The sequence below is a fragment of the Amphiura filiformis genome, chromosome 12 (assembly GCF_039555335.1).
Source record: "Amphiura filiformis chromosome 12, Afil_fr2py, whole genome shotgun sequence".
NCBI classification, from domain to species: Eukaryota; Metazoa; Echinodermata; class Ophiuroidea; order Amphilepidida; family Amphiuridae; genus Amphiura; species Amphiura filiformis.
In genome coordinates this window covers 66,824,266-66,850,855 of record NC_092639.1, presented here as the reverse complement: position 1 = coordinate 66,850,855, position 26,590 = coordinate 66,824,266, and the positions used below count along the sequence as shown (strand labels likewise).

Sequence of the window (26,590 nt, the reverse complement as noted above, 5' to 3'; positions counted from 1 at the left end):
GTTTTTTTTTTCTAATGCGCAAAATAAGCTTTCAAAAACGTAATGCGCGCTACAGGAAAGAAACTTTTTTTTTTTGGCCTTAGCGTAGACTGTGATTCGTTAAGACCCATTATCATGCGGTACCAAACAGAATACTTATTATTTTCCATCGAGCATTAACAGTATGGCTTATTTACCCTGATATATAAAATAATTAGATCTCGCATCGTGTACCTTACGTTATTTTCAGGTAATTGGCGGATGCTGTGCTCATAACAGTATGGTATGGTCACGAGGCCATGCTGCTGACTTCGATTCTTGGGAACGACTAGGAGCAGATGGATGGGGATGGGAAGGCGTCTTGCCGTATTTCTTGAAATTGGAAAATTGGAAATGGTATTTGTTCGTAATATTAATATTTTCTATAATACTTGGCCTATTATTGTTTACAATTGGTGAAATGAGGCTATTAAAACCATTTGACAAGTTATTTACTATTATTAACTGAAGGGGTGGGTGTAATAAAGTCCTAACCCACCTAAAACACATGTTACTGGTTTCGCGATATGTTGATTTTTGACCAAGTACATGAGAATTTCCATAAGTAAGGTATACAGGCATAAAGTATAGGATTTCTTCAACAGACTAACTGTTTTGTTGAAATCATTCGTACAATTTTTACACACAAACCGGTCACTTGTAAATTAGAGGGTTAGGACCTTTTTGCCCCAAGAATTCCACACTAGTTTCTAGAACTACTTATGAGATGGATATTTCTTTGAAAAAAATATCGAATCTGGTCGTTGTTGATGTAAGAAACACATTCTCAATGATTCCAGATCAAAATTGTTGTTCATAGAAAATCTAGGACCCCAGGTTTAAAGTCGGTAGCATTATAGTGCTAACCCACATTTCTTTTTTGAAGAAAAACAAGGAACATAAAATAGCTGTATTCATGCCAATAAGTTCATATTGGTGCAAAAATTACACATTATTTTAATAAGTACAACATAAGGATTACTTTTTTTTTATAAAAATGGATTAAGTAGTTGTCCAATCTATATGTTTTAACTGCAACTGATTCGAAACCAGTAACAAGGGCACCGAAAAAATGGGGGAGGGTTAGGGCTATATTACACCCACCCCTTCAACTGTTAGCTACAAACTATTGCGTTAAATATTAAGTGTCGGCCGCCGATGCTTACATCTGCATTTTGTTTCGTACTTTTGTTTATACACTAGCGATATTTATTGTGATTCCCCGCTTCATAATGAAGGTGGACCAATAACCATCACAAACCACCCCGATTGCAAACCAGAAGCCTCCAAACTTTTCGTTAAATCCGGTAAGTATATTTATTTTTATGATCATAGGACAATACTGGTCTACTTTTTAATTTATCATCACTGATATGCCTTCAACCTCTGACAATGGAAGCGCCATAATATCCTGTTCTGATCCAACAGCTAAGCTAAATTTTCAACGTCGATAGCTCACTCCAAAAACTGCGCCACGCCGACGGCCAGGCGGTGATGGAAGCGATATCGCCAATTTTGAGGTGGCCATTGGATTAACACATAATCATGAAATCTTCACAAACAATTCTAAATTTGTTATGTGGTGTCAAAGCAAAATTATCTTACTCTAAAACCGTCGGGGTTCGACAAAGTACCCCACTGCAAGTATGTTAATTTTCCGTTTTTAATTGCTAACCGTGTATTTTGAATGGGGCTGTCAGCCCTGTATCTTCGCCAGCCTCGTACGTCACGTGTTGCGCTTCCTATGCCGCCTGCCGATGGCCGCAGTTTTTGGAGTGAGCCACCAACGTTTTTATAGCTGTTGGATCAGAAGGATAGATGGCGTTTGCACGGTCAGCCAGGCTGGGAAACAAGGCAAATAACACTGATAAGGCCAAAAAAAACAAAAAAAAAACATGTTTGTTTCCTGTAGCAGAACCAAAAAGTCAAATGCGAAATGCGGGGTTTTTTTTTAATCCATGTCTTCAAATGGAAAAAACCCTTTTCGCTGCAAATTAGAATGGGAATTTTCAGTGGGTTTGTTCGACACACAAACAAAAATCATATTGTTTCATATTAAAAATATTTAAGAATCCCCTTTCAATCTGCAGTAGTTTTTCACTATGCTCGTTTGTTGTGTAATGTATACATGTTTACTCCAGTAGTGTTTTATCATGCGCGTATTTTTTTTTTTTGGGGGCTTTGGGTGCGCGAGCCCCAGGGTAAAAGCAGGGGGGGCGGCCAAAACCAAGGGGCGGCGGAAGAAAAAGGGGCGAAAAAAACAGGGCGGCAAAAACGAAGGGGCGGCAAAAAGAAATAGTACAGAAAAAAGGGCGGCAAAATTTTATAAAGTATTAAAATTTTTGAAAAAAATGGTACTATGCATTAAAATGTGTTGCTTTTAGGGCGCTGGCGCCTAAAATCCCTTTTTTTTTGTAAGTTAAAAAAATTCAAACGCGCACAATAAGCCGTCAAAAACGAAATGCGCGCGCTACAGGAAACAAACTTTTTTTTGGCCTAAGGTCTGCTACAGTAGACTAGGATAATTCTTGAAGTCTTATTACGCTGCTGCCTGGTTATTGTGTTTGATACAAGCTATCTTTATCGGTTGACTAATGCATCCAAATATAACTTAATAGTATACTTTTATATATATTTGTTTCTACAATTGCTAGGAACGGAGCTGGGTTACGACATCATCGATATCAATGGAGGACAGAACGTAAGTCAATTTAATATTGTTATTAATAGATAAATTCGTTATTGGAACTTGAATATGCTGAAAGTGACCAGTCAAAATCCCCTGGGTAAACTCCTCAAAAAGGTTTGAAAACTTTCCAAAACGGCTATATATCAGAAGTATTTAAAATCTATTTCCATATTGTTTCATATCAATACAAACATTGTACTTTCCTGTCAAAAATGACAATCAAATATTTTTACCATAACTTATTCCATAGTTGAGTAACTGTCTTTGAAAGACAAGGCGGTCTCAAACAAAATGTGCCAATGCAAATCTGCCATTGTCTGCGCCATTTGGATCAGTAAACATGAGTAATGAATATCACACTGTTTCATTAAGACAATCGCCACTTAGAACCTAAAATCAGTAACGAGTAGAAAACCTATATATGTTTACAACAGCATTACATCTTCTTCTCATTTTGATCTGCCCTGAGTAATTTACATGAATTTAATTATTTAGCTTTGTTTACAAGCTGAAAGTATGCCATGAGAAGTGTGAGACAAGGGGGAACACCTTGGAAGTAATCATGCAAGAGTTTGTGTGTTATGGCATGTTCTAGGGGAATTCCCTTTCATTCATCAAGTGATCAAAACAAATTGAATCATTCGTTATGAATTCGGCAGAGTGACGAATCGAGAAATTTGAGCCAATTGAGTTTTTGTATGCTTTTGATTATGTTTCAGGTTATCTTTTATTTCCACCAAAAATTAATGGTAAATCTTACTCCCCGGCGTAGTTATTGAAGTTTTGATTTGGACGAATTGCGCATAAGTGCGATAAATGAATTCGGCAGAGAGACGAATCGTATACTTAGCTGTACAAATCAGGGTGATCTATAGTATTGTATAGCGGGAACCCCGAATTTTCTATATTTCATGCCCTATACTGATTTATTTGGTACCAACGTATAGCTGTAGGTATCTTCTATCCAATGTTACCCAAATAAGTACAAACATTCCCTACATGATATTGCTGTGGTTTCATAATGTGAGTGCGCCCTCGTGAAATTGGAAAATCCCGGAAAATCATACGCAAAATATAGGCCAATATTGTTATTTCTGTTTTAAAATCCTCGAGTTTTTGCTAAATATTACAGGGATGACTATTTATAACTTATATGGCAAGTTAAGTCTACATAGTCTTAGGACAACCAGTAATTTCTACACAAAAGCCCCAAATTAAGAATGCGTGCTATGGTTTACACGTAGTTGAATGCGTATTCGACCTCTCTCTGCGCAGTGGTAGAGACATTTTGGATACAGAATAAAGCCGAATAGCTGTTAAAACGCCTTTTGAGGGATATATCGATTGTTTCAGAACATGCAAGTATTGTAAATAATTCGTGTACATTCACTTCAATGATATACATTTCAAATGAGTGCTCACAGATGTTCTAAACTTTTAGAAGGATCAATGGAATGGTACCAAGATTTTCAAACGCCGTTTACTCAGAACAGCACTTTTGAGTATTCGGCACTCTGTCGTGTTCATAACGATATCTATATAATTTTAGATTGTTGGGGGAAACCCCTCTTCATTTCAAGAAGATTCTCTTTATTAATAATCTTGGGAAAATCCCTTGGATTGTGAAATGGGTAAGATTTGGGAATCACCGACATGAAGTGTTGTAATATGATAGAATGGTCTATTAATAGATTTTAATAGGTTTTCTGGTGTATAAAAGCTGGAAGCTTGAGTTTGGACTTTACAGAATGTCATGAGAGATTGTAAACTCTACATGAAGGTGTTGTCTTCGTGCTTCAAAAAAGTTAAAGTTCTTCTGTCAAATTGCTGGATTCTGGTAGTTTTAAAAAACAACACATCTGTCAAATACAGTGGAGCAATGCAGAGAAAGCCTGTTCCCTGGAGAAAGGGTGATTGGTAAAAGAAACACCATTTTTGGAGAAAGCAGCGCAAGGAGATAACTATTTTGAGAAAGCAGCGCAAAGAGATAAGCGTTTGGAAAAAGTAGCTCAAGGAGATCATTGTTTTGAGAAAACAGCATCATTTTTGTGTGAGGATTTTATACGCAAGGATATGTATAAGTGCAGGTGTACAACGGACTTCGCTGATTTTCGCAGGACAAGTGAATGAGGAAAATATATCAGCCGTCCAGAACATTGCAAGAACTATATTACCATCAAGAAGAAGAATGCTGGCTAAGTACTAAATAGTTAATGTGTGATTATATTTGATTATTGTATATGTGCATGTGTTGTCATATATTGTACCAATCATATTTTACTTTCAATTAAAGAGTTAGATTTTTGTTAGCTTAAGCAAACAGAGTGTATTTGTGTTGTGCATTCGTGTGAGTTCGGGTAAAAGGTGATTTTGGCCTTGAGTCCAGTACGACTCGTAACAAAATGTTTCTTATCAACCTGGCCTTACGCTCCTAAGGGATGGAATTCCACTCTTCAAGCAAAATCTGTCTTAAGCCAGCGGTTGGAACTTACACACTTGTGGCGCAATGTCATTATTTATAATTTATAGCGCTCTACAAATAACACAGCGCTTTTGCTCCAAAACAAAATTCATATGAAAAACACAAAACACTGAATTCTTTCATTTTGGATGTAATTATATCTACTTTTTTTTAAAAACTTCAAAGAAATACACTTTGTGTGGCAAATATGATTGTGAATTTCCAAATCATTATCCAAATCGATACAATGTTTTAGGACAGACTTGTTGCAGTCTAAAAAGTTTTTTTATTGTTATTATCAGTATTATAACATGGTAGACTTGGAACAAATCTTTACTTAGCATACGGGCGGATCACACCAAATCAAATAAATTGTTAGTATCAGAAAAAACCATGGCTGGCTAAAAGTAAGCATTAAAATGAGCAGAAATTTGCATAATTTTGGCTAAATGTGGATTGGTCATGATAAGTAATATTAAATCCTACAAGTGTACCACAGATGGCAGATATCAAGAATTTTTAAATGATTTTAAGCAGCATTTTCTATAGAGAAAGACTGGCATTCTTTTCAATGATGTGCGCCCTTATGTTTGCTCATGCATGATGGTCGAATTCAGCACAGTGGAAGAGCTGGCGTTTGAACTTGAAAATCAGTGTACTATGAAAGCCGGTTAGATTTCATGATGGAATTTGAATGTCTGTGATACTAGTGATGTGAGTAATTATGATTGTAGGGGGTGGGTGCATAGGCCTGTATGTTCAGTAGTTAAGCTTATAGATTTCATGCCCGTGAAAGTGAAGGCTGTTGATAATGCACTTGTCAATATTGAAACCCTGATCCACTCCAGCCCCTGGCTACTGAGTATCCGGACATAGCCGGGCAGTTTATAACAGACGGGCATTGACTCAAATCTTGTCCCTGTAGGGCCGGCCATGTGTCGTACCCCGTCGGTCGGGGACTTGGTCGGGAGTTTTAACATTTTTGAAATTGTTTGTCCCAGCCACCACTACCCCCTGGTACCCTGGCCATATGACATATCATTGATGCTTTGATAACATGGACAAGTATAGTGATAGTGTACATTACAGCTGCATCATGAGTTTATCTTCTAAATAGGCACAATTTCACGGCTTTACCAGACGCGTAATGGTGCGAGTCAATTAAACGTCATTTTGTGCGTAGGAAGTTGCAATTCAAAAAACTGCGATAATTTAACATGACTGCAATTTTGCAATGAAAAGCAAACCCACCAAAAATTTCTCATAAATTATGGACATCTATAATACATTGGTATGCATATAGCCTGTGGCATAGAGGCCCTGCATTCTTTTATCGATTGGCTCCAAACAAAGGATTTGAACCGGTGTCCTTCACCGTAGTTATGGCGGAGTGCAGTCCATTCAATCAAATGTTGTCATCAACCTATTTGATCGTAGTGTAGGGTTATGTGTGTGAGACGAACTGTCACGGTAGATTGCAATCATGCTTTTGATGAATGCATTTGATTAGTCCGCCATATTTACGGGATGATACGTCATATGCAGGGCCTCTGATAAGCCATTTTGTCCTTGTACTATAAAGACCACATTCTTCATCACATGCTTATATTCACATAGCCATATTAACATGTACCTGTACAGACAGACAGACAGACACACAACCCCCCCCCCCCCACCCCCACCACCACCACACCCCACACACCCCCACCAATGACAACATTTCTTGTATTTCCTGTATTTTATCCGAGGTAATTGCAGACCCCAGTCCTCCCATACGGTACCATATAACCCTAAACCCTAAACCTGGGCCATAACACTAACCGTAATTCTAATCCTAACCCTAATCCTAACCCTAACCTAACCCTTATCACAACCCTAACCCTAACATACCCTTAACAGGCAAACCGTAATCCTAAATCAATTCCTAACCTTAGTCCAAACCCTAATCATATAGCCTTGGAAGGGGGTGCTCCTTTTGAATGGATAATGCATTGGACATTCAAAATCATATTTGCCACACAATGTGAAATTACTTTCTAGTTTTAAAACAAAATGGATTAAATTATTCCAAAATGAAAGTACACTGTGTTAACAACAATAAATTACACATTAGGAAAAGGGTATGGCTTCTGAAGCTGCTTAAAAGCAGCCACAGATTACGCTTTTCTAACATAAACAGGGAGCTTGTTCCAGACCTTGGGCCCGAAAACGGTGAAACAGCAATCCCCGGCTTTTTTATTTGAACGAACTGTACAGAGCCTTGTTTTGTCAGATGTGTGAACGAAGCCTGCGACTGCTTCCAAAAATATTTCACTCAACCTGAGTAAAAAGGTCATATCTCATTTGCTGAATAAACTTGACTCAACGAATTAGTTGCAACTTTACTCTACCTTTGAGCAAACATTTTACTCAGTAAAGGAGTCAATACATGTCTCAACGTTTGTTGAGTTAACTGTTACTCAACCGTTCTCAACAGTTTAGCTGTGACCTTTTTTACATGACAGGATGGTAAAACTTTACTCAATCTACAAGGAGTAATATTTTTCTCTGCATTTGAGTAAATTCTTTGCCTCAACTGTTGAGCGACATGTATTTGACTCAACTGATATTGAGCATACTGTTTGCCCAACTGTCGAGCAACATTAAGTTGACTCATCTGATGAGTAATACGTTAGATGTATGCTTGTCAAAATGTTTACTCATCATGTAGCTGCAGGTTACTCCTTCCATTACGATTCCTGGGACATATCCTGAGGATGCAGGAAGATAAATCATGCAGAAGATGCTCTCTACACCCCATTACATGGTAAAAGAAGACCTGGAAGGCAAAGAACATCCTACTTGTCTTATGTGCAAAAACTGTTGGGGGATTTCGACAACTTTCTACTGCCAGATGCCATTGCCACTTTGGCTTCAGATCGTAGTACATGGAGAAACGTTGTAGTCGCCTGCTTCGCAGCCGAATGAAATGAATGAATGAATGAACTCCTTCTATGTTGAGTAAAATTGCGTACTTTATAAAACTCTGATCCGGATTTTTTTTACTATATGGCACACTTCAAAAGAATGTAATCAAGATTCATGTAACTCTGGTGTTGTTACCATTTAAATAACACACAATCGACAAGAACATAATATGTTGCGCAAACAAAACACAGTTGTTTTTGTCTTCTTTTGGTTCTCTGGTTTGTGGAAGAATCCAATCCAAGTGATATCACTTTTTCATACACTCTTAGATAGCGAGAACCAATCAGAGCAAGCGTTAGAAAAACCCAAACCATGCATTGATTGTGTCTAATTGCACTCCGCGTACTACGCGCAGTGCTTTTGAACTCGTATTACTTGTTGCTCGAGAAATTAGACAAAATAATGCACTTGCGCTGACGTTGATGCGTCTAACGCATCCCCCCTTCGGGGCTCGTGCATTAGACGCATCAACATTAGCGCGCGTGCATTATTTTGTCTAATTTCTCTCCCAACAAGTAATACTCGTTCATTAACCTATAAATATGGTATGGCTCCAAAGGTCACTCCACATCAGAAGCCCTCTAATGTCACTACCCGTGTGTCACTGTCACAATATTGTTATTGTCAAGTGTTCAAAATAAAATAGCTCCAAAACTGTCTTTCAAATAGCTACGAATTTTTCGTCTATATCAGAATTAAAGTAGAAAAGTTACATTAATCAGAGCAATTTTATTTTCTGACCTTTGTACAATCTGGTTATTTACTTTTCACCTAAGCATACAATTTGATAATGTTCATAATGTCTTTTACACCACAGATACCAGGTAGTCCACTTGGTTCCTTTACCCCTCAGATAACAAGTAGTACAACTGGGGTGTCTCTAATTAAATAGTTGCAGAACTTCTTCCTGTAACAAAAAGGATAAAACCGCAAGCTCATTTAGAGAAAAGAGCTCTTGAGAGAATGAGATTGAGAGAACAAAAATTGCTCCCCCCTTTGACCGGCCAAATATACACCCAAACCTCAGATCATACAAGTCTGTCATGCTTGCAACTCCGCTGGTATATACGCACGTGGGTCGACAACGCGACGTTACATACGACTGTAATCGACGCGTAGTAGCTCCTCATCCGTCATTGCGTCAACTTGGCAGTTAACGCAGCGTTGAGCTACACTTCCAATCCGCTTTACTCGACATGACTTTCACGGCTTTACTCGAGTGAGAGGTTTTACGGAAACTCGTGTTTTGTACTTTGTTGACTCAATCTTTACTCAAGTTATTATTCAACCCGCTTTACTCCACACATTGAGTAAAATATTTTTAAAGTGTAGGTCCATTTCGCGGGCACCATACATGAGGGATTTGACATAATCTATGCGAAACAAGACAAGTGCTCTGACTAAATATTTCCTATTTGCAGGGAGGAGATACATTTAAATGTGGGCTTATGTTTTCGAATTTTAGCCAGCTTAATCATGAAGCTCCCGTGGCACGATGGCCGAGTGGTCGGAGCATGTTTAATTTTGACTCACTGTATAACCCTATGGGGTCATTTCTGGGGTCATTCTGAGGGTCATGGTGTTTTCCTTATATTCTGATTTTATTAACAACTTGACAGGTCGGCTTCGGTGAACATCCAGCAAACATCGATGAAAATGGGAAGAGAAGTGGTTGCGGTGATGGTTATGTTAAACCTGCAAAAAGTCGTGCTAATTTTCAAGTCCTCACACGCGTCCATGTCACCAAGGTTCGTACACGTATCGTAGGGACATATGGTTTTTTTTTTAAATTTCAGACATAAAACCAAAGAGATATTTTATTGAAACTTTTGCAAAACATGGAATATTACATCAAAATACGTTTTCAAATCCCTTGTGCACAAAATGCATACTTATATATTTCTCAATTGACTTTTTATATGCCATTGCCATTGACATCGTCTGCACTAGTCCTGTCAGTCTGCCGTTTGCATCCACGTCCTTGTCTGTTGTCTGTAGGCGTCGTTTTGTTTTTGCACTGAGGGCGATCACATCTTTCGAGCTTTGCTTTTTTGATTGTCTACCATCTTTTTCTTATTTTGTTACCGACTATAATTATGATATGATGATGGTGAAATAAACTTGAACTTTAAACTGTAAACAATGGGAGGACCAAAAAAGTTCAATTTGTAGACTTAATCTATAATGTAAACATGTAAATACTGCATACTGCATAACCAAAATATTAAAGTATAAAGAGTTTTAAAATGGTTTTATCTCTTGTTTCAGATTGACATCGTCAACAAGCGAGCAGTTGGCATTCGTTTTATTCAAGATGGCAAGGAGAAAACGTGTCGTGTAAGAAAAGAGGTGATCGTATCTGGAGGCACCATTCAGTCTCCACAGGTAACACATCTTATCAACTACATCAAATCTGGTGTAGTGGCCTACCTTTATTAATATTAGAATATTCCTTAGCGGGCAGGCTTACAGTTACACTGCATTAACTTAAATAGCTACAACGAGAAAACAAATATGGCTACACTGCAAAAACAACAAATAACACTTAATAAACACTAAAAACATGTTTATTTTTTATATTTTACACGTAAAAGTTTAGGAGGCGTTGCATACGATTAACACCATAACACGTTTATAGAGGTATTTGTGATAAAAATATAAACACGTTTATATCACTGATATAAACATGTTAAAGTGCTACTAAACCATCAATAAATGTAAACGCGTTTAGTAAGTGTGATCCGTTGTTTTTACAGTGTACCACCATTCCATTTGCCTTAATTGGAAGTTATACAACAAATATAGCATTTTTTAGGCTAAACAGCTTCGTCTTTTTGTCTGTGTTTTCTTTCTTCGCGGCTGCCGCTTTCATCATTAATACGTTTTTCTTTTAAGTTGTTGATGCTTTCTGGTATCGGGCCTAGAGCACATCTAGAGAATCACGGAATTGCGTGCATAGCTGATCTTCCTGTCGGACAGAATTTACAGGTAAAGACTTACGTTGTCTCGATTTGCGTATACTTATGAATATCAGAGTATAGAAGCAACCAAATTTGAAACCATTAATGGGATTCGCAATATTTTAAAAAGTCCATAACGTGTCTGTTGTCAATATAAATACATCGGGGTGTGGCCGTGGGCGGTCTATACTCACTCTTCGTCGCATATGGAAAGGTTTCTATACAAAAACGATTCTCTTATAAACCATCATGCGCACCCTTCCAACTCGATACATCTGAGCACACATTTTCGTCCCAAGATCTTCCAAGCAGAGAACAACAAGCAGTGAAATTCTCCACCACAGTCTACACGGTTGAGTGCATAGCAATGTAAGAGCTGTGAAACTTCTAGCTAAAAAATGGGCCTCTTTGATTGGTTTTTGTCGAAACCTCAAGTGTTCCCTTCATCCAATCAGAATTTTTTTTATATCAAACGAAAGCTTCCTTTTAAAAACACTTTTCGTCACTAGGTCAACAGATAACACAATTCAATGTTATAGCAAAGCGAATGTGGAAAATCTGTTGAAAACTACCTATCCATGCACATTTTTTTACAATATTTTTCAAATTTTATGTCATTAAATGAAAAAGCACACGTATATTGTCCATATACTAGAGTCACTAGAATGAGCAACGGTCAATTTTCTTTAAATTGCAAATCTTGTACAAAAAGTTACTATTTTCGCCTGTTTTGTCATACGGTTGTAAATTCAACGAACTATGACTTTAAAAAAATGATATTCTCCAATATACAATATGCTACATCAGAACCGTAAGATCAACGGAAATATATATGGCCCTTATCTTTTTCCTATAAAATCAATGTATTAATATAACGACTAACTTTGCAATTTAGAGTGCTCAAACCCGGCCATTACAGGTGAGCTGTAGAAACAAATTCAAAGTATAGACCTCTGGCAAGGCAACCGTTACTAAAAGTTTCACGGAATACCCTCACGTACGATCATTGGGTATACCGATCATCAGACGGATAATTTGTCATGATTTTAAATTTACAGAAATGTTTATACAAGTATATACATTCTGTGGTGTCGAAAAAATGACAAACCAAGCCAACCAGAATAGTCTCTACTTCAAAAGTAGTCGAGAGTGCTCAACCACTAAAAATAGTGGGGGCGTAATATAACAAGTTTACTTTACAAGTGACTAACTTTGGAATTTAGAGTGCTCAAACCCATTACAGGTGAGCTATAGAAACAAATTCAAAGTATAGACCTCTGGCAAGGCTTTTTTGTTTTTTGTTTTTGGTTGATTTGTATGGCGCTTTCAACTACTGAGGTTATTTGCGCCAGTACTCACCCCTTTGTCAAAGTGCACCTGTATATCTCCATTCAGTCACAATACGTAATTATCTGCTTCACTGCATCTTAGTTATTTCTATCTTCTTCATGCCTAGCTCTTGCTGTATATGCTCGTACGATGCATCCAAATTTATTTCTTTGTCGACGTGGTAAAACCCAAACGGTGTCTCTTCAGAGCCACACCAGGCTGAGTCAGCCGAGGAAGGGCTAAAACGTGGTCAAAATACTTTGCACGATCCTCCGCTAGCTTGACTTCCTCGCATCCAAGCCTGTTCCCCAGAGCCCAAGTTTGCGTTATCCATCCGACACCACGTGGAGGTTTGGGTTCTCTGGCAAGGCAACCGTCAACTTAACAGACATGTTTATGCATGTATATACATTCTGTGGTGTCGACAAAATGACAAACCAAGCCAACCAGAACAGTCTGTTTACGCCCCCACTATTTTTAGTGGTTGAGCACTCTCGACTACTTTTGGAGTAGAGACTGTTCTGGTTGGCTTGGTTTGTCATTTTTTCGACACCACAGAATGTATATACATGTATAAACATTTCTGTTAAGTTGAAACCATGACAAATTATCCGTCTGATAATCGGTATACCCAATGATCGTAAGTGAGGGTATTCCGTGAAACTTTTGCAACGGTTGCCTTGCCAGAGGTCTATACTTTGAATTTATTAATATAAAGATGCAGTCTGTTTAGTTAAAAGGGGGTAAAATAGGTACAATATGGCCCCACTCGCATTATAAAGGGGCCATTCCCCGGGGCATTTCTTTTTATGGTAACTTGATAACACATTAAATTTTGTAAAATATAACAACGTGAAGTAGCGGCCTTAACATCTGCTACTATCTTTGCTGTAATGTATTTTTGTAGCTGTGTTACTATCTTGATTATGGCATAAATGAATACTTAACATAACATTAATTTCAATTATACATATTTAGGATCACATAGGTGTACAGCTTAAGGCCGATGTAGAAAAACGAGATAGTGTGCATACATTGGAAACGGTACGTTGATATATTAATTATAAAATGTGTTATAATTTCTTTATGGATGGTTTTAAACCTGGAATTATGAAAACTATTGGGACTCATAACGGTCTAAAGTATACAAGTATATATGCTTATAATGGTAAAGACGAAATTGAGGTCAAATTTTGACAAAAATACTTAGTTATGAAGAAAATATCCAAATATTTTTGGGCATCATAATCAACACAACAAATTATTCAGTTGATTGCGTTCAACCAGATTATAATATTGTAATTTTAAATCTGGATTTTCTAGATCTAGGGACCCAAGCCCGAAACTATACCTAGGTGAATAAACAAATAACATTTGCCCAATATTTATTGTTTTTAGGGAATATAATTCAAATGTATCGCAATATTCATGATTTTAATACCCAACCGATCGAGACGGCGGACCTTAAGTGACATTTTTATAGCATGAAATCATTTTGCAAATGACAATTAATCAGACAAATAATGTATTTCATAAATTCTCTTTATAATTCCAATTTTTTTAAACACATACTGTGTAGGCAAAATTAAGAACATGTCAAAATAGGCTTCGGACAGATAGACCAGTAAATAATCATGGCCACGTTACAATGCCCAACTCGAACAAAAGTGAAAAGGAAAAACATAACAAAACTGGAGCCTAAAAAGAATTGGCCCCAGGCTTGCAATTTTACTTATACTTGACTTATCTATTTTTTTCTATTTGCAATTTAGACTTTCGCTTCGTGCAACAACGGAAATGAAGCGGCAGCCTTTGTCAAGGCGGGACATGAGGTATAATATTGAATTCCTTAGTATTTAGTATAAATTCACGATCAGTGACAATTTCAAAAATAATATAATTTCGCTTTCTCTACATTTTTTTTAAATTCACGCATGAGTGAATTTGGTATAATTTATTGATGATTAGTTTAAGTATATGTACCGTTATCTTTTGAATGGCACACTAATCAATTTCAGATATCCTTTATTACGTCATAACATAAACATGACACCTCGATAATCTTACACTAGACGGGGGAATATTAGAAAATAAGGGGGGTTACGTCAAAAAAAATTGCAACAAAATTTTTTCCAACGGATTTTAGTCCTACTGGACTTACCCTGCAAAATCAAAAGGAAGACAAAAAGAATAGCGGGAATTTTAAATTGTTTTAGGTTTGTGCAAACAGATAGCAGAAGTTCATTTTAGTTTAACTAGACAAAGATGTGGTATAAAACGGCAGTTGTGTTGTGACCCCTTAATGATCTTAAACCTCACAACCTATTAAAAACCCATAGATATTGGCTAACGTCAATGTATGTGTGCACGTCGCATGACGTGTCAGTAGGGGCATTGTGAAGGTTTTTTCCTCTTGGACCGGAAGTGACCCCTTAATGACTTTTGACCCCAAATTGGTTTTATACCGGAAGTGACCCCTTAATGACCTTCAAATCTGTGTATGACACTGGATAATAGCAATGCATCACCGTCCTACGTAATTTGTGGGAGCAGTGGCAATTTTAAAGGTATTTCGTTTTATACCGGAAGTAGGTGGAAAATCTATTTATATCTCATTAAATTGACTAGAAATGTGATTAATTAAATCATTTCAACCAGAAATACTCACCTTGGTTTTTGGCTGCAACGTCGATAAGTAATTGAAACATATCAACATTTTTTCAAAAATAAAAGAAAGAAAGATATGATGATTGGTAGGGTTTCAGACATGAGAGGTGATAGTCAGTGTAGTAATTAATAAACGTTGGCGCCAAGCAGAGCTTATTTTGTTATCTTTATCCAGACGGCAACAAATGTCGTGCTTTTTTTTGCCCGAGATATTTGGAAAAATGTGGTAATAGAGGCCATCAGCCTTTTCCGCGCGATCCGTCATCTTATGGGTACTCCCGTTCTGCATGTCATGCGTTAGACATTACGCCCCCGATTACGCGGAAGTCGCAGCGCGTGACGCACCTCTTCAGTCAAGCGTCAACGCGATGATCTTAGCAACAAGGCACTCCGTACCCACAAGATGGCGGCGTTGACGTCACAATGACTACCTCTATACTTCCATTTGGCTTATTATATTTTCCGCTACATTTCGCCAATTTCTAGCAGTGGCCATGTTATGTAACTTGGAAACTGGCACCTGTAGGTAGGCCTTCGTAATGTAAATCAGCATCGGTGAGCATGGTAAGGCACAACGTTTAATTTGGTCCTATAGCGCTATCAGTGCCCCTATAGCTACCCATTTATGCTTTTGTTATGCAAATGTTAATTATTACGTTTGATACAATTTAATGGCATGATAGCGAGTCATCAGTGCCTAACTGGGCACCGATAGTCCTTTAAGAACAAATTCAACGTGGTGCTTAAAAATGTCGTGAAATTTACTAACGCCTGGAAAAATTAGCCCTTATTATACGCCCCTCATATGAGACCCTATCCATCTAACGTCATCAAGTCCTAAAAAATAAGCAACAAGAAAATAATATGTCTATTGTTACGAGCCGCTTAATGACTCAAGGCCAAAAGCACCTTTATCCCAAATTCACTTCAGAATGCACAACAAAACACACTGTTTACGATTGGTACAATATATGACAACAAATGCACATACAATCAATCATACAGATACATTCATTTAGCAAAGTTACTTATGCGGCAGCCTTCATCTTGTAGTTGATTGTGAGGTTCTTGTTTGCAATGTTCTTGATGTATATCCTGGGTCACTTGACCTGCGAAGATCACTGTTCAGCGAAGTCCACTGAAGACTTGCAGTTATAATCCCATGCGTAAAATCCTTTGCGTATACAATCCTCGGTCAGAAATGTTAACTTAACTCCTTGCGCAATTCTCCAAACGCTTAACTCCTTGGGCCGTTCTATATCTCCAAAATAGTGCTATTTTCACCTGTCACACAATTTCTTCTGGAAACAGGCTGTTTCCACTTACTTTGACCGATGTGTTGTTTCATAAATAAAACCAGACTTCAGCAAGTCGACAGAAGAATATAATTTCATTTCTTAGAAGAGGTACGCGCTGTGACGTAAACTAGATCTTCTCCGACAACACTGGCATGCAGTAGTACGTTGACTACATCAAATATTTCTGGTTTGCAATTTCCTTTCTTTGAAGGAAATGGACTGTAAGCACATTAGCTAGCCCAGTACAACATTCAACTGTGAAGAATTGTGTTTACATTTTCTTATATACCAAGCACTGAAAAATACACATTCTATTAATAACCAATTGCTACTTTCACAACAACATGTAATCATGGGAAGTCACAAGTCTTCATTATAACATTAACCTTTCACATGACATCACTTCCTGAGGGGAATCCCGTGACATCACTTCCTGAGGGGAATCCCATGTGATGGCATCTTACTTAATGTTATCAGGAATTCCCCTCATGTTGCAATACACTGAACTTTCTGGAATAGTAGGGATTTTCCCAAATATTCAAAATTAGAAATGATTCAATTTGTTTTGATGAATGAGAGGGGGTTTCCCAAAATGTCTCATGAAAAAGATTTTAAATTGTAAACAAAGATGAATAATCAAATTAAATTACTCAGGGCACATCACACTATATTCAAATGTGTTGTATTAGTTAACAGCACTAGTTTCATGTTCTGCTTTTATCACATTCAACCAACGTTGTAGCCGGAAACCTCGTGGCCAGATATACATATTGGAGCCGTCTCTAATTTTTACACATTTGGTATCGATGAACCAGATGGCTTCCCGTTGAACTCTAAAAAGTAAGTAGACTTGCACAATGTAAAGATGATTGTCATCACCAGGCACAATAAGATACTACATTTTCTTATGCAAGATGTCTACTGTCTAAGTTGGTCAAATCTTGTTTAAAGCCATATCAATGTCCTGCTTTCATCATAAGGTATTGTTTGACCAGTCTCCGACATACAGTTCTTGAGTTATAGGCAAAAGTCAAAGGTCAAATTTTGGGTCCACAGTTGTTTACAATGGAAATATGCTAACTTTAATCCACTTGGTCTCAAATTGTTCCTTGGGCAGAAATAAATCAAAATGAGAAACGTTACATTGTTTTGGATGTTTCACAAAATAGGTCATGGTCAACAGCTTAGGGGTCAATGGAATTCGATCTTCTTTGCCAAGGTAACAATCCACCTGAGATATGGCAAACTATTTTTTAATGTTTCTGCAAGCGGAGCAATATGAAAGCATTTTTTTAAATCAAAATCAGAGCATTTTTCAATTTTTTTCCCCTGTGGAATCCAAATGTTGACATTTGACCTTTTCCCCATAACTCAAGAAATATATAACGGAGATATGTCAAACTATACTTTTTCTAAATCCTTATGACGAAAGGAATACATTGGTATGGTTTATAACAACAATTAATCAAATTTGAAATTTCACCTGCATAAGCGGGCATTTTGGATTGATGCAAATTAGGCACTGTTCCACTTCTTGGACTTTTTGGGACTTTTCTGCAATAGCGGGCATTTTGGATTGATGCAAATTAGGCACTGTTCCACTTCTTGGACTTTTGGGGACTTTTCTGAAATAAATGGTGATTTAATGGTTTCTGTCGCAATTAGTGATGGGTGATGAGCAGGCAGGATTTCGTGAAGGAAGGGGTACAAGGGACCAAATATCAGGAATGTGATTGAGAAATGCAGAGAGCATAGACTTCCTCTTTACATGTGCTTCATAGATTACAGTAAAGCTTTTGACTGTGTTAGCCACCCTCAGATGTGGGAAACTATGAAAAGATGGGTTTCCCAAGTCATCTTGTGGATCTGATCAGCTGCTTATATGAAGACCAAGAATCGGCAGTCAGAACAAGTAGTGGGGACACAGATTGGTTCAAGATTGGAAGAGGCTTACGACAGGGCTGTGTGCTATTACCAACCCTATTTAACATCTACTCTGAAGACATAATGAGAACAGCTTTGGAGGTGGAGTGAAGTTTGGCGGTACGCCAATGATACCACTCTTATTTGTAGCAGCAGAGTAGAGCTGATTGATCTTTTGAAGCGCATCAAAGAGGCCAGCGAAGAAAAACACCTTCTCCTGAACACAAACAAGACCAAAATAATGGTTGTAGACAGAGAGCGGAAAAGTGATGAGTTTGTGATAGATGGACAGCAGATTGAGGAAGTGAAGCAATTTGAATATCTGTGTTCAATGATTAACAACAGTGGTGACAGCACAACTGAAATTAAGAGAAGACTGGCTATTGCAAGGACAACTGTGCAAGGCATGTCAAGCATATGGAAAAGCAGAGGCCTATCCATCGACCTCAAGGTACGCCTACTTCGTGCAACTGTGTTTTCCATTGCCACTTATGGATGCGAGTCTTGGGCTATGACCAAGAATGATAGGAAAAGAGTAGATGCTTTTGAGATGTGGTGTTACAGGAGGCTTCTACGAGTGACATGGAAAGACAGGAGAACAAATTCCTGGATCCTCGACAAGATTGGTACAAGTCTAACCATCAGAAGCGGCATAATGGAGAGAAAGCTGAAGTACTTTGGCCATATTGTCAGGAAACATGGAGGTGTAGAAAAACAGATTTTGCAAGGGGCTATGGAAGGCAAACGAGGAAGAGGACGTCCACCAACATCTTGGACTAATGACGTGAAGCTGGTTTCTAACCAAGGAATGCAAGGTGCAACGCACTTGGCATCAGATCGAGTGAGATGGCGTACTCTTGTGAAGACCACAGCAGCGCTACACAGCGCCACCTGACACAGAGAGAGAGAGATATTTTTTAATTTGATTGGCCTGCATTGCCCTACACTAGAAGTAAGCCGCACTCATCACCTATCATGTCTGTGTATGTTGTGCAATCATGGATTGAATACAGTACCGGTCTTTTCAAATCGTGCAGGTGCGAGTCAAATGTTCATGGACTCGGCATAATGTGAAATTTCCATAGAATTACGATCCAGGTTGTTATGCCAATTGTTGATAATCAACAGTGCGATGCAGATTTACAGCGTACGTCTAGTGCATGGCAATATAATCAACAATTGTTTTTACTTATCGCTATGGCAATTAATCCTGTTAGATCAGTACTTCTACGGCGAATAGATTCAGCTTTAGAGTCAGTTTCAAGAAGCATGCAATACGTACAGTCTAGAAAGTAACAAGAAGTAGAAAACATTAACCGAATGTAAGTTTTGGTCTTCCTACAGATTTTATCCTAACATGGGATACGACATGGACAGGGAAAACCGATATCGTCGGGCCGGTATGTCGTTTATACCGATAGTCCTGCACCCAAGAAGTGTTGGCGAGATCACATTGGCTAGCAGGGATCCTATGCAACCACCGCTTATAGACCCCAGATATCTTGAAGACCCGTTTGATGTCCAAGTACTTGTTGAGGTATTACATGTATTATTTATACATGATTTTAGTAGTAGATCACCGTGTGTAGTTTCAAGAATAACTGATAATAAAGCAGGGCCGGATTTACCATTGGCTCCCAAAATGAAGAAATTCTCTTTTTCATTGTTAATAATTATTTCTGAATACACAGAATGTCCTGATATCAAATAATTTAGATTTTTTGAAATTCGCGATATGATATAAAATTTAATATTTTTTTAAATTTTTTGATATATAACAGTCCTCGAAAGAATCTAATGATATGTACTTAAAGCCGAAGAACAATTGGAAGTTTTGACCTTTCATATTGAAAAAATAGATTTTTTCCCCAAAAGACCTAATCGTCGGCTTTTTATCCTAGCTATATACACTTTGAGTGCATATCATAAGGTTGATAAAGTTTACTTCGAGGACTATTTTATATCAAAAATATAAAATTTTAATCACTTACCATCAAAATTATTTGATATCAGAAAGACATTCTTCATATTCAGAATGCAGTTCGATATGTCTGACGTGCTCTCGTGTCCCACAAAAAATAATACTGGCCAAACGATCATACCAGAGCCCTTAAGGACGTTGGAGAGCTTGCGATTTCCAAACGACGGCCGTTACAAGGGGCGTAACACTATTATTCATTGTCCTATTAGAAACACGTAAGTTTGGTATCAAATTAAACCTATGTTTCCGTAGATTCCAAAACTTTTGACGACATATATCGATGAACATTTACTCTTTTCCTTATTTCGCGGTGCAAGCAAGAGCAAAATTGTGCTAAACTCACTAGTCACATTTCAAAGTCAGAAGTTGTCCTAATCCGCAACAGAGTATCGCTTTTCAGATCAAATTGTCTTATTTCTGCATGTAGTCAATGACTTGTCGAATTCATATGAGCTAATACTGAGTGATTTAAAGTGAAAATACTTGTTAATGTTTTGATAGCATCCAAACCTCTGTGACAATATCTCGTGTGTCCTGAAAAGGCTTAATACAACTAAAATGGTATTCGATATAATTATGCCATCAAAAGTTGTGGAATCTACGGAAAAGAGTTTTAATTTGATGCCAAACTTATTCTTACGTGTTACTATGGGACGATGAATAAGTGTTGCGCCCCATGACCGTCGTTATAAACGCGTTCTTTTCACATTCTTCGTGCAAAATAAAAATGAGTTTCATAAAATTTGTTCTATTTCAATCATCGTGATAAGCAAAGATTACAAAAAGTCATCTTGATGAATTATTAGTGGCTTTGAAATGTGAGTGGTGAATTTAGTATATTTATTGCCCTCTATTGTTGCCGCTTTTTATCGGTATTGAGTGACAGATGTCTTAAGCCTCCAGCATACTTTCCTGCCGCTTGCCGCTGCGGCAATTGGCAGGGCGTTTCAACCAATGACAAGGCTTGATTGTGTCCGTTTGTCTGCAATACGCGTGCTCCACGCCGCTCAGCGGCAAGCGGCAGGGTAGTATGAAACCAGCATTAATCGACTTGTTACTTTGTGTTGCAGGGAATTCGAATAGCGAAGAGATGTACAGAGACTATCAGCATGAAAACCATCGGGTACGTTCAAATGTTCACCTTTAACCTTTATATTAACTATAGAAATAAACTCTGATACAAACGAGCATTTTTTAAAATCAAAATTGAACGGAAAATGTACGGAATCAAGCACCACATGTTTAATCACTTTACGGTTTCTGTATGTAGGTAAGTACCCAGCAAACACAAAAGCGTTTTAAAAACCTTTTAAATAAGTTATATTTTGGCTTTTGGTTTAGGTAAAAACGTTTTAATAACATTAAAATGTCGGATTATATAAAGGTCACGATAACGTTTTAACGTTAACGTTTTGTATGAAAACACACTACAACAATATTTTGAAATGTTTTTAAAAAAATGTTATTGTAAACTATTTTTGCAAACATTTTTGCCAAATATTGTGTCAATATACTTAAATAACATTATGTTGAAATATTTGAACCCAGCAAACACAGAAATGTTCTTCAAATGTTTTTTTCAAAACCTTTTAATACCATTTAAATGTCGGGTTATATAAAGGTCATGAAAACGTTTTTAAAACGTTATTGAAAATATTTTGGGCAAACATTTTTCGCAAAATATTTTTTCAACCTCAAAATAACATTCTGTTTAGAATGTTTTGTATCAAGTTTTCAAAAATGTTTTTGGAATGTTATTAAAACGTTTTTATTCCATTTATATAACCCGACATTCAAGCGTTTTCTGTAAAACAGTTTTGTTTGCTGAGCAGTAGATTATCAAAAAATGTTTTTTAAGGTTATGAAAACGTTTTATGCTCTTAATATACCCTTTATATAACCCGACATTTAAACGTTTTCTGACAACCTTTTATAACCTTTTGCGAATGATGTCGAAAACGTTTTGTGTTTGCCTATAGGCAGACCATGATAACATCTTACCACAGAGAGTGCTTAATAACTCTCACTTTATTAGTTAATAGGCCTATAGCTTATTGGGAGTATAATTGAAGACCTGAGCGCAAGAAGCCCGTAAGTCCACTTGGCCCCTCAACATGTATACACTGTCAGGCTTTCATCATGCAGTTATTGTTAACTACATGTATGCACACAACACAGGGGCACTCACAATAGGCAATTGAACCCTACTGGTAGCGCTGTGTTGTAGCTATTGGGGGATGAACTAGTTAGTATCATATATTAAAAAGTATAAAAGCTATGATTTTAGTACTTTCTCTATATTTCATTACTTATTCTTTTCCAAATATCTGAATCTTCAACCCGGTACAAGCTTTAATAACGGGGGACCATACATTTTTATTAAAAAGAAATCCTACCATCTATCCAAACTCGCCGTGTTATTCCAATGCACATTTTACTTCACCGGGCAGCCATTTTTTGATCGTATTTTGAAGATTGGTGTCATAAAACCGTCATAGGTACAAATTTAGTACTTTCTGTCAATCAATTATGGCTTATTCGCTACATGTCAATCTTTAAATAATTGGCATAGTCCTTATAATAACGGTGGTCCGCCTTGATGAGTAAATGACAGCAAACAGCTGCAAACCAGTGAAAAATATCCCAAAACTCGGTCAGTGGAGCTCCGCTCGTACATGTCAATAGAGTGATTATCGATTGGATTAGTCGTCCGTAGCGGACAATTCGGTCGCTCATTGGATCAGGTGGTAATAAATTTGCATTGGACAATAGATTACTATATAATGGTTTAGTAGTGTATATATCGGTTTAATCTTCAATAAGCGGGTTTATGGCTGGAAAGGTCACGGTGAATTCGCCATGGACGTAAGTGCACTATGTTATAATGTTTAATACATGTTCCAGGGTGAAACATCATGAAAGGTTGTGAAAGATTTGTTTTGGCCCCTGAACATGTATAAAACATTACCAACCTATACGAAACTATACGCAACTTGAGTGTATACATTTTGAGGGGCCAAGTGGTCTTACGGTCTTGCGCTCAGGTCTTCAATTGATACTGACAAATACCAGATTAATATAAACAGTCCCGATACTGCACTTTGAAGTACGAAGTAAAGTACGCAGTAAATTACACAGTTTTGCGCGCCGTAATGTCAAAAGGAATTAACACACTGTTAGACGCAGACAACTGCATGAGCGTTTTAATACGCGACGTACGATACGCTTACGCAAAATGTGCGTACCTTACTTTGTACTTCAAAGAGGACAAACTGTACCTGTGAAGTTCCTTATGTGATTGTCAGAGTGCGAGCAGTGACACAAATGGCAAATACGTGACCCTCTAATGATATTATTTTACTTATTATTATACTAAATTATACTAATTATATAGATCTTAGATTCGTCAGTACATGTATGCCGTGGTTACGTCGAATACTTTTAAAATATAAAGTTTCAAAGTGCTACATTAATAGTCAGTACATGTATGCCGTGGTTACGTCGAATACTTTTAAAATAGAAAGTTTCAAAGTGCTACATTAATAGTCAGTACATGTATGCCGTGGTTACGTCGAATACTTTTAAAATAGAAAGTTTCAAAGTGCTACATTAATAGTCAGTACATGTATGCCGTGGTTACGTCGAATACTTTTAAAATAGAAAGTTTCAAAGTGCTACATTAATAGGGAATTTCCATAGCCGCTTTAGTGTTTTTATAATTTCAATTTTTGATAACTATTTTATTTAACAACGTAGGACAAAGCTGTTAACGCTTAAGATGCCAGACAGTCACAAGGAAGAGTTTTCCGACGAGAATCTAGAGGATTTCGTTCGCCATTTTGCTTTCACCCTTTTCCATCCGGTCGGTACGTGCAAAATGGGAAAGATGGAAGACCCGACTACAGTTGTAGATCCTCAATTAAGGTGATCTATATAATTTATTATACTTATATTGTTATGAGTTTGGCAGCAGCCGAGTCCGTATTCGTCATTTGGTAAACATTACGCATGAATTATTGTTGAATTAGCGAACAAGGGAATCAACACTTTATAATTAAAGACAGAGATCAAAAGAATTTATCGCGTCTGATGTCACAGTCAATTACGATCCTTGATTGGTTTACACAGGTTAATAGCGCGTAAAAGGAAGACCGATCTATCTGGTGCTGATCGGAGAAAAGGAATAGCAGCAAATGGCGAAAAATTACGTACTTTTACAAGGCAAAAAGCAGCTTTTCTAGACATTGTTGAGACATTGCCTTCGCCAAAGAAAGTTTCCTACTATAAATACCTAACTTTTGAGATGGTTTGCATGTTTGAAGGTGCAAATTTAACAATAAGGCGTTATTAGGTGTAATTATTATTATTATTATTATTATTATTATTATTATTATTATTATTATTATTATTATTACTATTACTATTATTATTATTATTATTATTATTATTATTATTATTATTATTATTATTATTATTATTATATTATTATTATATATTATTATTAGTAGTAGTAGTATTAGGTGTTCATCACACAAATTTACTACAAAAATGATTTTTATACCATCAGAAATCTTGGACTAGATAATGTTTGTGTCCATTAAAGTTTCTTGCAGATTCTGTCGTTTGATAAACACATCATCCGATTTGTATGTTCTATCTACCGACAGACGGAAATTGCGAAATATCCGAATCAACTGAAAATGTAGATATGTTTTGAATTATATCCTGAAAAGAGGATGCTAAAATCGCGAAATACAATTTTGTTAATATCTTCCCTTTTATTTTCAGGGTGCATGGTATATCAGGATTACGTGTTGTGGATGCGTCAATCATGCCTCATCTGACGTCAGGTAATACAAACGCACCATGCATAATGATTGGAGAGAAAGGAGCTGACATCATACGAAATACTTGATATTCCAAACAATAAGCTCATGTCAAAACTTCGATCTAGTATATGTGAACTATACTATGATCACCTCTTAATAGGCGAGAATTATTCGGTTTCTGTTACTGCGCGAGTCAATAAAGTTCCAACTTACGCACGCTTAGTTCGCGTAGCTGCTGCGCCCAGCTGTGTGTACACCATTCTATATCAATCAATACACAAATAACAATATATCTACTAAAATACCTTTGTTGACCTCTGATACCTTGAAATGACCTTCATTATGTTTTAAATCATATCAACATTACATATACAAATGTTCATTTAAATTGGACAAACTTTGGAATTTTATCCCTTTTGACCTTTGGTTGACATCTGGTGACCTTGAAATGACAGCCATCATATTCTGAATCATATCAGGATCACACTAATTTTCGTTCAAATTGGACAAACTTTAGAATTTTACCCCTTTTGACCCCAAAACAGACTCCTCCCCCTGTTTAAGCCAAATCTAATTATAACCCTATAAGCACATACTGCTAAAGCCCTTTTGGCATTATCCTGATGATCACAGCAAATAGTGAATATTAAAGTAATTTTCAGTAATCAACCCTGTTTGGCCCCTGCATGACCTTGAACTTCAAATTTGTGTTTACCCCAGATACACCAGCTAATGTGAATGCATATGTGTCAGTCGTATCTCTGTACCATGTAATCTGTACGAAAATAATTCAATTTAAAGGTATTTGGTTATGTGCAGGAAAAACACCCTTAATGACATTTTTACCACAAATATGTGTTTACCCTATAGGCCCCGACGATAGCCAAGGTCAATGTCCAAATTTCATAATTGTACCGTGTAATCTGTAGGAGCATTTTTTGGCAAAAATCACATTTTAGCCAAAATTAGTCATGCTTGACGTTTGACCCCCGAATGGGTCATGTCAAGTGTAAAGGCTGGGTAATATAGCTTGTGTCCAAGTTTGATATAAAATTTGATAGATTGAGCCCATGTTTATTGGTCGAGCTATGAGTTTTACGAGACGTAGTCGAGTCCAATATTTTTTAACTCATAGCGAGACCAATCAATATTGGGCGTAGAGCATCCAATTTTATCATTATTATGTTTTGGATCCAATATTTTCACACACTTGGACTCATCAAAACATAATATTGGTTATAATCGGTCAAATAATTAAGGAGCAAAAGCAAATTATGTCAAATGTTGACAGAAGAAGAAGAAACAGAAACTGCCCAAATAATAAAAGTCCAGCCGTAGCTCGGCTGGACTAAATGTAATTTTCACTCCTTTTGATTTGATACCAAGGAACTTGGTAGTATGTACATTTATAGCACAATTTGTATATCCACTAAACAGGAACAATTATCTTTGAAAATAAATTTCACAG

The 26,590-nt window shown here is 37.0% G+C and overlaps 1 protein-coding gene across 1 annotated transcript; it reads left to right on the top strand.

Moving 5' to 3' along the window:
• The first annotated feature begins 259 nt into the window (after nucleotides 1–259).
• Nucleotides 260–26,590, top strand: LOC140167037 (L-sorbose 1-dehydrogenase-like). The gene is made up of 13 exons (XM_072190516.1): nucleotides 260–375; nucleotides 1,222–1,325; nucleotides 2,673–2,719; nucleotides 9,755–9,883; nucleotides 10,404–10,520; nucleotides 11,031–11,123; nucleotides 13,403–13,468; nucleotides 14,197–14,256; nucleotides 17,132–17,229; nucleotides 19,657–19,849; nucleotides 21,364–21,416; nucleotides 24,050–24,217; nucleotides 25,082–26,590. The coding sequence occupies exons 1-13, from the start codon at nucleotides 260–262 to the stop codon at nucleotides 25,206–25,208; spliced, it is 1,371 nt and encodes a 456-aa protein (XP_072046617.1). The 3' UTR covers nucleotides 25,209–26,590.

Bases quoted from the DNA above. Each gene is read 5' to 3' on its own strand.
- LOC140167037 (XM_072190516.1), top strand. From the start codon at position 260: ATGGTATGGTCACGAGGCCATGCTGCTGACTTCGATTCTTGGGAACGA. The intron at 13,469-14,196 runs GTACGTTGATAT...TTTGCAATTTAG, and splicing joins GTGTGCATACATTGGAAACG to ACTTTCGCTTCGTGCAACAA. The intron at 14,257-17,131 runs GTATAATATTGA...CCAACGTTGTAG, and splicing joins TTGTCAAGGCGGGACATGAG to CCGGAAACCTCGTGGCCAGA.